General features: G+C 30.2%; 1 protein-coding gene across 1 annotated transcript; it reads left to right on the plus strand.

Moving 5' to 3' along the window:
* The first annotated feature begins 12218 nt into the window (after nucleotides 1–12218).
* Nucleotides 12219–13736, plus strand: LOC129975391 (uncharacterized). Its single transcript, XM_056088458.1, has one exon. The coding sequence runs from the start codon at nucleotides 12219–12221 to the stop codon at nucleotides 13734–13736; it is 1518 nt and encodes a 505-aa protein (XP_055944433.1).
* Nucleotides 13737–17294: the final 3558 nt, after the last annotated feature.

Consider the following 17294-nt stretch of genomic DNA (forward strand, 5'->3'; position numbering starts at 1 on the left):
AAAAAAGGAAATTCTTATATAAGGAATACTTATAAAGGATTCAGCAGGAAGTGCTAAATGAAAAATTAAAATTTGAAATATCTCGTCTAATCCAATGTATGTTTAACTATTATGTTTTAGCAATAGTAAGTAGATAGAAGTTTATCAACCATCCATCCATCCCTAAGCTATATATCATCCAAATTTCGCGATATATCTTTATGTAAATTACCTGAAACTGAAACATAATTCGAAATTTACTTTCTGAAATTTGATATTTTTAAAATGAAAATGAAGCGAAAACTAAATTTGAGTAAATAAGAAGTTATTAAGCAAAATAAGTAAAATATATCTGTTTTAAACTTAAAAGGACGAAGAAATAACAAAAATTACTTCAGTATTTTTAAATGTGATTTATTTAAACCTTTTTTTAATTAGCATAACTTACCACAAGGATCTCAAGAGTATGAATTTTGCATAAATCATTTCATGAATAGTATTATTCAATAATATCAAAAGAACAGCAACATAATATTCATGAAATATATGTTCCCTTTAAAATAAGCTAAATCCATAAAAATAATATTAACATGCTCTTATAGTAAAGAAATTATCTGTTCTTAAAATCTTTTCAAAAAAAGTAATACATAGAACCAACTATTATCTTTAAAAAAATAAACCTTTATAACCAAGCCTGTTTCTTAGAAAATAGGGACAAAAATACGAATATGCAACTTATAATATAAAAATAATTTCAAAAGTCTCTACAACATCATAGAAACATCTCATCCCATGGCGGTTGACATTTAAATTGGACTTAAGATGTTTTACTAGGGATGAGGAAAGATCCACTAGATAGTAGCTAAGAATTTGTTTGCGTAGGAGAATTGTCTGCGTACATGAATACATATCACTTCCTCTACACAATTAAGTAGACTTATCGCCTGAAATGTTTGATATTTTCAAGCTCTGGGCCCTAGAGAAATAATCCATTTTTCATCCAAGAAATTCCTTACAAATTTTCGAGCTATGATACTTTTTTAGTTTTAGCTTACTATTTTCTCATTGTTTCAGTTTTTTATCACTCAAAAGACACTGTTTTTATTTCACTTCTTTCTGCGTTTTGTATCTTTTATTTTTTGCTGCATCTGATGACAAGTAGAAGTTAGTATTTTTAAAGAAATCTGGTCTTTCTAATCGGTAAGAGTTTTAGTGATTTCATACATGTATTTTTCTTTTTTCATATATCTATGTGTGAATCTAAATGCATTAATTCTTAGACAATATATGATAATCAAAACGGATGTGTTAATGTAAGAATTAGAGCTAATATATTCTAACAATATATGTAAATTTATAAATGTCTGCATTTGTGCATCTGCTCAAAACTATCCTCGTTTTGCCTGTAAAAGAAGTCTTTATTTTATTAAAAGAAATACCAATTACATCGTATTTGCATGGTGCAATATAAATCATAATCTACATAATTCTTCCCATTTAGAAAAGAATTAAAAATTATTGCATTAATTTTTAACTTGTAGTTTTAAGTTATAGTTTTACTTACAACTTATTGTTAGTTTCATTTTGAAGGAAAAGGAGAGCTACTTTTGAACTGACTTTTTAAATTTGAACTATGATCAGAAGACGAAGGTGAAATCTGAGCCGGATTTATTTTTTCCAAGCTTCAGTGCAATGCCAGCAGGAGAACATTTGCCTAAGATATATTTAAAGCGCACTTATAAGGGATTCTTTGAAGGAATCAGATTTCGAAGTTTGTACCTCATGGATATAAAGAAGAGACCTTTGGATGAACACAAGAATTAAATGCTAACCTCATGAATATAAATTGTAAATAAGAGTTATAAAATAAAAATATAAATATAAAATAATGATACTAAACTTCAGGCCAAAGTGTAATAATCAAAACCATAGAACGGAAATCATATATCATTTCAGTAAATCTTACAATTTCTGATAAATATCAAAGGTTCGAAATTGAACTATTTCTTTTTATATTTTTAGCACTCTTTTCTGCACGTTTAATTTTGATGTTTCAAGATTCAAACTTCAAATTATGAAATCAAGAATTCCACTTTATTTAATACATAAAAATAAGCGGTTGACCATATTTTCCCACAAGTTCTATCTGTAGTCACTGAAATGCGCATTTCGCTTAAAAGTCTTGCATATGTTTAATTTTTATATATTTGTGTAGTCACTGACAATTTTCTAAACGGAACAATAGTATTTTGATATGCGAGAAAAAATTGCCGATAAGCTGAAATCTCTTTATAGAAAAACATGCCTGGAATTACACTCATGTCCATAAATTAAGGATAATGCAAGTTCAGGAAAAGAAAGAGTCAAAGCAAAACAAATGTGAATTATTTGTAAAGCCTATTTATTAAACAAAAGGTAAAGAACAAAAAGATGCTATACGTTTGATATCATTAATAAAAATTGCAATTTTTTGCTCCCTGGAACAAATTACAAAAAAAAAACCTATTTACAAAAACCAATATTACATGGTTGGATTGATGGTTAATACGTAGTATGTCTCCTAGACGATGCAATACAATACGTACAATACCTAGGCATGTTTAGTATCAAATTATAGATCTAATCTTGGGGAATATTACACCACTCATCAGGCAATGCTCTCCGAAGTTCCGGTAGACGTGTAGGAGGTGGTTGATGGGCTGTAACTCGTCGGCCAAGCATGTCCCACACATGCTCTGTTGGATTCAAATACGGTGAAAATGCTGGCCAGTTCATACGGGTGATATACTCAGATAGACGGCATTCGTTTATGATGTTTGCATGGTCAAGACGGGCGTTGTCATCCTTAAACACGAATTCTGTGCCCATGACGCCCCGAAACAAACGTACATGCTGTTCCAGGATGACGTCCCGATAGATTTCGCCTGATATTGTTCCAATTTGAACATGCAGGTCAGTTCACCCCAGAATAATTCCTCCCCAAACGAGCAATCCTCTACCACAGCAACGATGTTCTCTTGGTAGTAACGGGTATTTGCTGCTTTCCATATAATCCGGCGATAATCAGACTGCAAGGTAAACCTGGACTTGTCGGAAAACATCACACAAACCCACTGTTGCGGTGTCCACAATGCATGCTCTCTTCTCCAGGGTAACCTCAGGTGACAGTGAGTTGCAGTAAGTGGAACACATCTGACAAGTCTGCGAGCATATAGCCTTGCCTATATATAGTCTTGCCCTGCATATAGTCTGCCTTGAAACTGTCGAATCAGTGGCTGAAGAGAGCTGAAGAGGCTCTGGCTGCTGGTGGAAACACAAGTGTAATGTGTTCTAACACGGAAATATATTTTTACTGTCTATTACATGGACCATTATAAAGCATTCCCACGTTCAGGGATTAATTCTTCATCAAGTTTGCTAGTGACCAATATATAACTATAAAATTTAAACTCTTGCTAATCTATGAGTTCACCAATAAAAACCCTTAAAGATTTTATCTTATGATCGATTCAGACCAGAAGCGTATTTTAGCGTATTGTTTCATCGCTAGTTGCGCCGATTAGAGATGAATAATCCACGATTTTTTGAATAACAAATAATTTTGCTATTGTTATTTTTAAATATTTGTTCCAAATATATGTTATTAATCATATTATTAATTAAAAATTAGTATAAAATATAAAATTTATTAATTGTAATTAATACTTAATTTACTAATTTAAGTAACGTGTGATTTAATTAATTTATCTATTTCAGCTTACTTCTTAAATTTGATTTTTTTTCAAAACTATTTATTTAATTTCTTTATTGGAGTAAACCATTTTCTGAAAAATTTGTATTAAATATATATGTCATTTCTTTAAAATTACTTTAGTTCCATATTCTGCCAATAGATGGCGCCAGCAGTAAACAGAATATATGTAAAGTAATGTCACAAGCAATTAAAAATGTTTTATATGGAATAGTGCATCATCAAATGCGAATATCGGAAAGTCAAGATCACACTCTCATGAAGTGGAGCGGCGACTTCACACTTTCCAGTGAAGTCACCGCTCCGATAAATTTCAGTGATATGCAATTCAATGATATAATAATTCCAAGAATAACCAGTCCGTTCACTTTTCAAGCCATTCACAGATTTCTCCTTTTCTGTTGCGTTCGAGAGCTTCCATTGGACAGATCGTATCGATTGTTACTTTCTATCGTGATCCAAAACCTGTAATCGAAATATCACCAGTAAGATCGTATCAAGGATTTGAATCACACCCCTCTTTGAAAAGTATTCATCACTGGTATTTGTGACTTTATGATATTGGTTAAGTAATAACCGCTCGTAAAATATTCGTCATCACTAGCGCCGATTCACATTTACTCCTACATACTTCATGAGAGAAAAAAAAACTGTAACAAAATGTAACCTATATGTGAATTGTATTCTACAATGTGAACTCTGCACATACAGATTCCTTAGAAATGGACGTGAATTCATGAAAAATGACTCTTCCTGCAGCGAGAACGGCTTTTTTCATCTTCTGCAACGAATAAAATACCAATTCTTTGTTTTTATTGGTAAAACAACAAATGTGAAACCATGTCAATGGCTGATCACAAATGAATATACAGTACACTCCCGAGTATCCGATTCGTGACAATCCAGCTTCCATACTATCCGGCCAAGTTTTATTTTATGTAATTAAATGAGCAAGGCAAGCCGTTGCATTGGCAACATTGCCAAGGCATTGGAAGTGAGCGTCTGCTACAATCCTCCTATATGTCGTGCGCAAAATACAAGTTGTGACAGAAAAAGAGCAGCATTCTGCTCGATGTTCATTCATGTTTCGTCAGCTTGTAACAGACCTCAATTGTTGTCGCTGTTCCTGATTATAACAGTACGGTACATGCAGTATTCGAAAATTGTACTTGGGATATGCTTAATATCTTCTTATCACAGTGAAATTTTCAAAATGGATGATATACGAAAAAAAAATTGTACTGAGGAGAAATTAAGCGCTAAACGGCGGCTAGACTCTGACGTGACAGCAAAAATTATAACTTCGGAATCAAGAGAGTGAGATAACTGCAGCTTGGAAATGGAAAAAAATTTAGCAGAAGTTGAAAAGTGATGTGTTGCACAAGCTATTGGAAGTGGAATAAAAGTAAGAAAAACCATGCTGAAAAAGTAAGAAACCAGTACAGAGCCATCTATTTTAACTAGCAACTATTTCTATGATTCACCTGGCCGAGGCCTCGTTCACATTCTACGTGTCTTGAGATAAATGGAGAGTTTAATACTCAATAAGAAGTGAAAAAATACATATTATAACAGTCAGTTTTGGTTTTAAAATTTTGTCTTCTGGTTATTGGTGAGTAAAGAAATGTGTTCATAGAACTCCGGCCTATCCGGCTGTTATCCGGCTTGCTCTTCCACCACATAAGGCCGGATATTCGAAAGTGTACTGTATTTGTTATTCCATTCTTACACTCGTAACAAAAATAAGTGCCTTCCAGGAGATTCCAGCTGTGCTTCATTATAAACCATTTGATTTTAATGAAGTGGCCTCTTCACAAGTCATTTAACTTCAATTAATATCTATAATGAACTCAAGTAACTTTCGAGATTACATTGTAACCTGATATTTGATTGGAGGTTCAAAGTTACTTTTAATGAAATGTATTTCAGGGGATTTGTTCAGTTGACAATGGAGTTCGGAAGTCTTGTCAAAATTCTAAGCCTCTTATACTATGCAGTTACAAGAGGATTATGAAAGGAAGGAACGGAATAAAATTAAGATCTAGAATTTTGATATAAAGTATCAATTATAAAGTATTAAGAAATTTCAAAGAGAAAAAACATTTCTACAAAGCCAGTAACGGAAGCTCTTCCTAAATGTTTTTAGAAAATTCTAAAATTTCTAATATTTACTTGAAATTATTTATTTAAATATTTAAAATTGTGATCGCATGCATTAGGGATTCATTAAATAAATAAATTTATACAAATGAAGTTGTCTCAATTCTCAAAAGTAATCAAATTTTTTGATGTTATCACCCGAATCGGAGAAATAACAAAGGCACAAGTTGTCTTTATCCATTACTTTTTGTAGTACGTATTATACTTTAAACTATATGTGCTAAAAAAATAGGAAAAAGAAGAGGTGAGATCCAATGTGTATGGTCATTCAATGCTAAAGTTTCGTTTCAATAAATTTTTTCGCTAGAAACCCAAAAGTGTTAGCCTATTTTTGCCGCAATATTTGATGATGGTGATCCATTCGGCTAAATGGACACTTTTAAATTCTTAAACTCTTATTTAATATGTGGCATAACGCAATGGAGTTCTAAATTCAAATAAAAAACACAGATAATTTTATTCTGAAAGAAAAAAAAAACGCATACATTATAGCTTGGACAATCTATTCTTCTTCAACCAAATGAATTTGCACAGAGCTATATTTGTAAGTTGCAGCAATTATGACAATTTATTCAACGAAAATTGCGAAAAATTATCTTTTTAATTGAACAAGAAATTTAGTTGTAAAGGAAATGAGAAATCATTTTATAGTTATTTATAAATACAACACTTTAATAGTTACAAAGATCCTACATTTGCACTTATAAATATAGTTTAAAAATTCTGAAGCATATTATATAATGCTTATGCAATAGTTCAGTGCTTGTATTCATTTTCATAACATTTTGTGACATCAATCAGCAATGCTTTAATGGTATCCATTCTAGACATCAAAATCCTTCAATGCTTAAAATAAATCACATTAGATACAGACTAAATTTGATAGTCGAATACTCAAAAAAAGACGAAGTTCTGGATATATCTCGCAAAGTGCTAAAGTTACTTGGTGTGATATTGTATGAATATGATACATTTATCAGGCCCTAAAAGTATCAAGTAATTGATACACACTCAGATAATAAATAATAATAATAATCTGTAATAAATTTTTCTGATATTTGTGAAATTATATGATGCAGAGGTTTTCATAAGCCTTTAATATTGTCAACATACATTTGAAGCAATGTGCTTTAATTTAAGGAAAACCAATCTAGTATCTCGATGATCACTAATAATCAAGGTGCAGGCCGCACAATAATCTTGATGGACACCAATATTGTGTTCCCACAAATTTATACTGGATACTTATCACTTCTGATTAATAGAAAGTTGTATGTTAATGGAACATTTTTGTATTGCAGTCATAGTTGTCTGATCTGAGACCATTTCAGTTAAAGTTAAAAGCATATTTAATATACGATGAAATTACACAAATCTTCTTGGTTCTTCTTCTTGCTTCTTTCTGAATCTATGTTCCTTTTATTTTAAGTATCAGAATCTCCCAGGAAACTTTTAAATCCAGGAGAAATAAACTTTTCTGAAGTTTATTTCCTTAAATAAACTTTGAATAAACTTCCTTATTTGATAAATAAACTTTGTCACAATGTTATTGAAGATTCTTCATCATGCAGAAGGCAGATATATTGCTATCTATAATATATTGGTATAAATATATAATATATATATATATATATATATATATATATATATATATATATATATATATATATATATATATATATATATATATATATATATATATATATATATATATATATATATATATATATATATATATATATATATATATATATTTATATTATATATAATATATATATATATATATATATATATATATATTATATATTATATATAATATATTATATATATTATATATAATATATATATATTGGTATAAATAATAAATTGGTCCAAAAGTTTGTAATTCTTTTAGAGTATAGAAATTTCATGTCCATTGTTACGCTTTTCATTACAAAACAAAGCTAACTGTTAAATCAATAATTCTAATTTTTTGACCATAATTTTGTTGGGCAATTAATAAGATATATCATCATGATAAAAATAAATTTTAGTTATAAATAAAATAATTTTTTTTGAGTTTTCAGTTGTTTAATTAAATTTTTCACAAATCATTTAAATCCTGTAAAATTGTCAAATATACCATTCAAAGCAGATTACTGTATGCCTAAAATTTTCGAACTCAGTTCTTTTTTTTCAATGCATAGAAATAATAAATATATTTATAATCCATTCTTTTGTCCTTTCTCCCATTCAACCCTAAGAGAATTCGTATTAATGGATTCAATTTCTCACAAAAATATTCCAGGTTATCATGTCAAATAATTTTTGGTAATTGTATAATTTAATATTTGCCACAGATATATATGATTCAATGCTTCTGGGTTGATTCATTTTCTATTATTTTTTGGTGACACTTTTTTTTATTTTAGAAATTTTTGCATAGTAATGGAATTATTTTCACTTTTATGTATTTCATGCATAATTCAATGGGTGTTTTCTTTGCTTTATAATAAATTCACGTGTTCCACAATGCTTTTCTTAATATTTCCAAAATTTATTATAGCTCTTTTAATTGGTATTCATATATACAGAAGTGTTTCTCATTATTATATTTTATTAATATTACTTCTTTCCTTATTGTATTTTTTTAATTAAATTCCATATAAAAATGTAGCAAAATTAATAGGCGGTCATTCAAGGTCCAAAGACAAGGGTATGGTTTTAAAATATTGTGATAAACTCATCGCAAGCAATATTTTGAAAATATCTGTTGACATAAAACGTTTAAATAATGATTTACACAGATGAATGCAACGAAGTATAAACCAAGCCATTTGATTCTAAAGCGAAATAATAAGTCGATTTCATGTTCTTGGATTCTCGTTTGAAGGATACGATTATAACTTCTAATTAGATAAATATATGAATTAAAGTTACCAAATGGAACCGAATGTAAATCGATAAATTAAAATTGATTTGAAAAAATTTATTCCATTTCTTAATGTAATTTGTTGCGATTCAGTGTTTTTTTATTTTAATTTTAAGGTAGCTTCCTTTTGAACAAAATTAAATAGCATATTATATTTTTTAAAGACTGTCAAAAGGTAATTTTCAGTTTAATCATATAAAGAGTAAAAAAATTTATTATAAAATGGAATAATTTTTTGTTTAGTTCCATATTTGCTTTTGTAGCAATTCAAAATACGATGAGATAAGTTCATAACAACAAAACTGGAACAAACAGAAAAAAGAAAGCTGAAAAGCATTATTCCGAAATTAATATATTATACGAGTATGTGTTCAATAGTTACTTCTTTTCTTTTTAAAAATTCTTAAAATAAAAATTAAAAGTTATGAAATTTTCTTCAATTTGGAATTTTTAAAGTTATGTGACATGCAGCATTGTAGAATTTAAAAAAAAACTTTATTAAACTATAAGAGTTTATTCAATAAATTCTTAAAAATTTATTACAACCCAAAAATAAAGAAATGTCGAAAATTTTGCAGATGTATAATTCTTTCAAATAAAATAATATAAACTTCCAAATGAGACGAACAAAAAGGAGGTTAAATTTTCCTAGAGTAGTAGAGAAGAAGAAAAAAAGAATGGTTTAAGAAAAACGCAAAATTTACTATAATAGGGACTACTACCAATTACATTTTTGAGAATTAAAACGCTTGAGATCATTTCGAACTTACACACATCATACATGCATAATCGGCAAATCATACACTATTTTATGAGTAATGGAAAAATCTATTTTTAATGGAAGAAATAATCTCATTTTCTTTAACAGAATAATAAATAGATGTTGAAAATGTATTAATATTTTATTTTATTTATTTGTTTATTTTAGAATGGCAACGTTATTTAAGAAATATTTTTTGCTGTCTCATTTTGTAGATGGCAACTTGTAGATCAATCCCAAGATGGAATAAACAAAGTTTGAATTTTTTACCGGTGGGATATCGTTTTTCTATTTTAATATAAAAAGCGAAAGAAAACGGTGTTTTTCTTAGGCAGCTTTAACATTTTTTGGCGTCCGCGACAGGATTTTCTCGAAACAAAATAAATCAAGATGTTTCAAGCAATAAAAGGTTTTAAAAAAGAAGATCTGAAATACATTGCGTCTGAAATTGGAGAAGACGTATCAGAAAATATTACGATAGTTGGATTAAAAAATCTTATTTTAAAAAGTTGTGAATATAAGAATGATCCAGAATTCGTTCAAGAACTTTTAAGTAATGTTATTTCGGAAAGGAAGATAGAAGATTGCAGCTTGAAGCTGAAAAGGAAGATAGAAGATTGCAGCTTGAAGCTGAAAAGGAAGATAGAAGATTGCAGCTTGAAGCTGAAAAGGAAGATAGAAGATTGCAGCGTGAAATTGAAAAAGAAATAGAATTGGCAAGAATACAATCTCAAAATAGAGGTCAGTCATTTTCTGCTAATTCTACTGCTGATTTAAATAATTATAAGAGAAAGTTTACACTGCCTAGATTAGAATTTAGACAATTTGGCGACGATATTAAAGATTGGCTCCCATTTTGGAGTCAATTTGAGCAAATACATAAAGATGAGGATATCGCACCAGAAGACAAATTTCAGTACCTAGTTCAAGCAACAATTTCTGGTTCTCGTGCTAGAGAGGTTGTTGAAAGTTTTCCGCCAACTGGCGCCAACTATCAAAAGGCTATTGATGGTTTAAAATCGCGTTTTGGTAGAGAAGATATTTTAGTGGAAGTATATGTGAGAGAATTATTAAAATTAATTATTTCTGTGCAAACAAAAGAAACATTTTCATTAACTTCTTTGTATGATAAGCTTGAATCATATTTACGAGCATTAGAAACATTAGGTGTAACCACAGATAAATGTGCATCCATTTTGTATCCTATGGTTGAATCGTGTTTCCCAGCTGAATTTTTAAAGGCTTGGAATCGTAGTAATATTTCCAGTATTAACTCTGACGCGAAAGGAAGATTGGATAATTTGATGCAATTTTTGAAAACGGAAGTTGAAGGAGAAGAAAGAATATGTTTGGCTGTAGCCGGTTTCGGTTTAGGAAAGGGCCAAGAATACAGACCTTTGAAAAAGAAACAATATAGCTCGGAGAATTTGAGAAATAAAGTACCTACAGCTATAGGTTTGTTAACGACTGCTGCAGATAAAGATGTAAAGAAATCTTGCGTTTTTTGCGGTGGTAAACATTCAAGTTCAGATTGCTTTACGGCTCAAAAAATGACTCTATCGGAAAGACAAAAAATAGTCAAGGAAAAACGATGCTGCTTTGCATGTTTATCGCCATTTCACGCAGTTAAAAGATGCCGAGCAGTTTTAAAATGCCTGATATGTTCTAAAAAACATTTTCCTATAATGTGTGATGTGCTTGATTCGCAAAAGATGTCTGTAGAGGGAAAAGAAGATAAACCCGCACTAGATGTTAATATGGCTAATTTTAATAAACACAGCCCTAAGATATTTCTTCAAACTCTCAAAGCGAAAGTGGTATCGGATAATAAACAGAAAATTGTGAGGTTACTTTTTGATTCTGCATCACACAAATCTTACATTTTGAAAAGTGTAGCTGAAGAAATGAATTATATACCCGTTCGATGTGAAAAATTGGTACATTCTCTTTTTGGTGGCGTTATCACTAATGAATTTAAACATAATTGTTATAAAGTAAAATTGAGAAATTTGATTGGAAATTTCGGCTGTAATTTTGAAGTTCTGGATCAATCTATCATTTGTGACAATATTAGACCGGTTTTTAAAGGTCCGTGGATAAAAGAATTAGAGGAAAATCAGATTAATCTAACTGATATTAGCGATACTTGTGAAGGCATTGATATTCTAATTGGAGCTGACGTTATGGGGAAAATGTTAACTGGCAAAAGAAAAGTCTTATCTTCAGGTCTTGTCGCTGTAGAAACTTTCTTAGGATGGACCTTAATGGGTAAGGTACCACAGGAAGAATCTTCGGAAGAAAACCTGGCTTTAACAGTGCTGTCCTTATTTGTAAATGAAGCTGAAATCACAAATTTATGGAAATTAGATTCAATCGGAATCAATGATCCTGTTGAGAAAAAATCTAAGAACGAGATTGATCTTCGGACCAAGGAGCATTTTCTAGAAACGGTAACAATTAATAAAGATGGTCGATATGAGGTTTGTTTACCATGGTCTGATGATAAGTCACCTTTGCCCGACAACTTGGATTTGGCGAGGAAAAGGCTCGACTACACTACCTCAAAACTTATAGCTATGAATATGTATGAGAAATATGAAAATATTCTTCTAAATTGGTTAGATGAAGACATAATAGAGGAAGTTCCTACCAACGAAATGAACTCTTATGGTAATTATTTACCTCACCGTGCAGTGATAAAACTAAGCAGCAGCACTACTCCAATTCGTCCGGTGTTTGACGCTTCAGCGAGATTAGCAAATTATCCATCTTTGAATCAGTGCTTGGAATGTGGTCCTAATCTCATTGAGCTTATTCCAAATATTCTTCTTCGATTCAGAGAGGGACAGCTTGGCGTTATAGCTGACATCAGGAAAGCTTTTCTGCAAATTAGTATTCGTAAAGAGGATAGAGACTTCCTTCGGTTTTTGTGGTGGGAAAATAGAGAAGAAAAGAAATTGAGAGTTTTTCGTCACACAAGAGTTGTTTTTGGGGTAAAATGTAGCCCTTTTCTTTTAGCTTCAGTAATTGAGTACCATATTCAAAAATGTGAAGGATTTGAAAAATCTTTGAAGAAAAGACTTTTGGAGAGTTTCTACATTGATAATGTCGTTACTAGTGTCGACAGTAAAGACCAATTAGATCGATTCATTGACAATTCTAAAACCTTGATGGCAAAAGGTGGTTTTGATCTTAGAGAATGGGAATGGTCTGGCGACTGTGAAACTAATTCAAAGGAAGAAACTCAGGTATTAGGTCTTATTTGGAATAAGAAATTAGACACTTTGAAAATTAACATGAAATGGCTGGATGGCATTAATGTGGAAAAAGTAACTAAAAGGAGTATGTTATCTACAGTACATAAAGTATTTGATCCTTTTGGATTCACTGCACCAGTGATGCTCTGTCCAAAAATAATGCTACAAAAGGCATGGACATTAGGTACAAGTTGGGATGAAGAAGTAACTGGTGAGCTTCGTAAAGAATTTCTACAGTGGTTTCAAGAACTTAAGCATTTGTCTGACATACAGATTCCTAGGTGTGTTCAAGCATCTTCAAAAGATATAAGCAACTGCACTATTCATACGTTTGTTGATGGAAGCAAAGATGCATATGCTGCTGTTACATTCCTTAGAATAGAAAATAATGGTCGAATCGAGCTATTTCTACTTGCAGCGAAATCTCGAGTGGCTCCTTTAAGAGGCACAACTATCCCAAGAATGGAACTTCTTGCGGCGGTGATTGGAGCGAGGCTAGCGAATTCAGTTGTTGAAGCTCTTGGTTGGAAAAATGTTACGATATATTACTGGAGTGATTCTACAACAGTGCTTGCATGGATATTACGAGAAGAAAATTGGTCTGTCTTCGTTAGGAACAGAGTCCAAGAGATAAGGAAGTTGAGTAATCCTAAATCATGGAGACACATACCTGGTGATAAGAATCCGGCAGATTTACCTTCCAGGGGCTGCAAGGCAAAACATCTAGTCTCCCTAAGATGGTGGGAGGGTCCACAATGGATGAAAAATGCTTTTGAATTTCAAAACATTATGGGTTCCACCAACCATGATTGGAATGAAGAAGAGATTAGAAAGGAAAAGTCTAAGACGACTTTTATATTATCAAATAATGAAGCCTGTGGTGTTGCAAACTGGTATCACAGAAATCATACCAGGTAAAGATGGACATGTACGACTTGTTCGAGTGCAAACTTCACAGCAGAATTTCCTGCGACCAATTCAAAGAATATATCCATTAGAGTTAACATCCTCTGATGACTTCTCCACTTCGATGACACCAGATGATTTGAATAAGTCAAATGACATCACCAAAACTTCTGACAGTACTTCTGGCAACGAGATGAAATTTAGTAGAGCCGGAAGAAGAATTAAATTGCCAGAGAGACTGAACTTGTGATTTATTTTGTTTTTGATTGGACATTTTCACATTAATTTTCATTTTTATATTTAAATATTAATTGAAAATTTGTAAAACGTTGCCATTTATTGAATCTCTTAACTGTGTTTAACTAATAGTATTATATTTTGATTATTATTTATAATCAAAAGGTGGGAGGATGTTGAAAATGTATTAATATTTTATTTTATTTATTTGTTTATTTTAGAATGGCAACGTTATTTAAGAAATATTTTTTGCTGTCTCATTTTGTAGATGGCAACTTGTAGATCAATCCCAAGATGGAATAAACAAAGTTTGAATTTTTTACCGGTGGGATATCGTTTTTCTATTTTAATATAAAAAGCGAAAGAAAACGGTGTTTTTCTTAGGCAGCTTTAACAATAGATGAATAATGTATTATGGCACTATTTTTTCAGATTATAACAAACTGAAACAAATTGCATTATATGAAATGGGATCTCGAAAAATATATTGTAATTAATCTAAGATGTAATTATAATTGTATATTAATCTAATTTGTAATCGGAAAATGTATTGTAATTGTAATGTATTACTCAATCTAGTGTAAGTAGGCAAGAATTCATTATGAAGTATAAGTGACACAGCTTTTAATAGTCAACATGATTACTTGACTATTAGTCACGTAATCTAATCTCACGTGCTTTAATAGTCAACGTGAAGCCCAGGGTTATCATTTGAAACAGAAGTTTCATTTTTTTCCAGCAAACATATCAAATTTCTGATTTCAAAAGACTATGATTAAGATTTTTCAACTAAAATTTTTTATACACAATAGAATTACTTAACTTCATTAATAAAATTCTTAAACTTGATTTATAAGGGAAATTATTTCCTCAAGTGAAGGAATAATTTATTATTTCTAAAGATCTTGTCTCTCATATATTATTCCAATTCATAAGTAACTCAATTCATTCGAGAAAAATTCTTTTTTATAGTGGAGAAAATACACCCTGAATACTACAACTGTTTTTTCAATAAATAAAAAGCAGAAACAGCATTAAAGAAAGAAACATAAGTTTTCAAAACAACAAATCCCCTTTCTCAATTTTTTTTCTTCGAAATTTCATACTCGAATTATCTTTCCTGAAAGCTTTATATCATTTTTCTCTATAAAAAAGAGCAGTAGAAGTTTTTCGTGGCAATAAGGAATAAATAGAGAGGAAGTAATCTGAAATGAGAGCGAGCTATAAATTGCAATGAAAACAAAACATCTAAGAGTAATAAAATGTTTCCTAATCGAGTAAAGTACCCATCCATGCAATATATTACAACGCTATATTTTCAAGTTAGTATGAAATAACCAGTTTATGCTACTTTCTGAAGAATGAGATTTCTTCATAGCTTAATAGAGCCATTAATAGCATTGACCATTTATCAAAATTTAAATTCTATCCGCATATGATTTTCTCCTGAATATTTATTATTGTTTTATATATCAGTAGTTTCATTTTGTTTCTAGAAAATCAGAATTCTGTAATTTAGAGAATACTCTACTCATTGGCATTATCATGATTTTCAGAATCCTTTTGCTTTCCGGACAAATAAAGGAAACATTTGAGATAAGTGTTTGTAGTTTCAAAATAGAAAAAAATAAATAATGACACCATAAAAATTTCAACTAGTATAATATATTCTAGCTTAAAATAAATATAATCTGTTTTCCATAAATGTAAACGTATTTCCTGGAAATGAATGATGGAATCCATTTGGTAATATGTTTTGATTTCTATTAAGCATAGCAGGAAGTTTAACGGGGGAAGAAATTTAAATAATTCATTTTACATTATGAGTTACTAAGTTACTTTTTTGCGATGGAACTACTTATTGCGTTGTTTTTATCATTTTCTTCTTTTTCATTTTTTGACGCTGGATATTTTGAGACACAAAGACATTTTGTATTCTCCTGTGTAGTTATTACAATTGATCTCATTTAGTCGATGTACCGATAAAAGTTATGTAATCAGTTAAATCACTTTATTTGAATACATATTTAGATTTATTGGTTCAACTTGGTAGAATTGAACTTATTGGCTCCTAAGATTAGCATAATGGTATGGAATATACTTGGTACTGAAAAGATTTCAAATACTCATGTGATAAAAGACAGAACAATGACTTTTCCAGAGACAGTTTACACATGTTTAGAGCAATTTTGACATAACATAGATTAAACTCATATACAATGCTTTTTCTTTTTATTTCCTTTTGGTTTTAGCTAACAATCCTTATTTCAGTTTCCAAAATAAGAATCGTTACTTCTTGCCACTTTTCATTCGCAATTTTCCTATATTATATTAATCATTTTAAGTTTATGATTTTCCATTGACGCAAATAGCTATCATTCCCAACTTCTATACTTTTAAGCATGAAGTCTATATGTGATGAACCTGAGGATTTACAAGAATATGGCTTAGAGATATTGGAACATTTTTTCCAGGATTTAAGCTTAATTTTCCAATCTTTGCTGCTTATAAATGTATTGCTTTGCTTTTTAATGGGTTTTGAAATTGAGAGAGGATTTATCTTGCTTAACTGTTGATATAAAATATTATTAAATTCATAAAAGAATTTAATTTTAGACTTTTTTCTCATTTCTTTTTATTTCTTATTTTCCATTATATCATAATTGGTAATGAGAAATCCTTTAAAATATTTACAAGTTCATTATTTGATTTAAGGGAGCCATTAAAGTTGAATTTCCTTCAAAAGTTAAAGATTTTTCGATTCATGAAGAAAAGAAGATAATTTTTAGATAAATTTGCATATGTTTGAATTAATACATAGAAAATAGCTAACATAATCAAAATTCAGAATAGTTAAATACCAAGGTCAGCTTAAAAACAGAATATGCTTATTCTTTTTTTGGATGCTTTATAATTGGATGATTATCGTATTACCACATTTGCCATTTTTTAAATTTATGAACATATTCTTCGCAAAAGCATGCTTTCATCAAGTATTAGTTGGAAATCTTTAAATAGGTTTTTAAAAGTTTCTTGTAGCAGCAAGCTAAAGTTGTAATGAACGCCCAAAAGCGTTTCTGTGAAATATATTGATAGTTATCAACACTTATTGTTTAAATTTATTATAAAAAATATTAATCAGTTTGTTCATAACAAAAATTGAAGGGTCCCTATTAATTTTATTTTGTACAAAAAAAGTCATGATTTCTTCCATGATGACTGCAAATCAGGAATGAGTAGCAAGCATTCAACGCTGTGTCATATCACCTTTAATACTGGTATTCTACAGTGAATATTCCAAGAATCATGAGGCTATGAGATCCGTTTTCCGAG

Source organism: Argiope bruennichi, chromosome 1 (genome assembly GCF_947563725.1).
Source record: "Argiope bruennichi chromosome 1, qqArgBrue1.1, whole genome shotgun sequence".
In the NCBI taxonomy this organism is placed as follows: domain Eukaryota; kingdom Metazoa; phylum Arthropoda; class Arachnida; order Araneae; family Araneidae; genus Argiope; species Argiope bruennichi.

Excerpts from the sequence above, each read along its gene's own strand:
- LOC129975391 (XM_056088458.1), top strand. The coding sequence starts at position 12,219 with ATGAACTCTTATGGTAATTATTTACCTCACCGTGCAGTGATAAAACTA.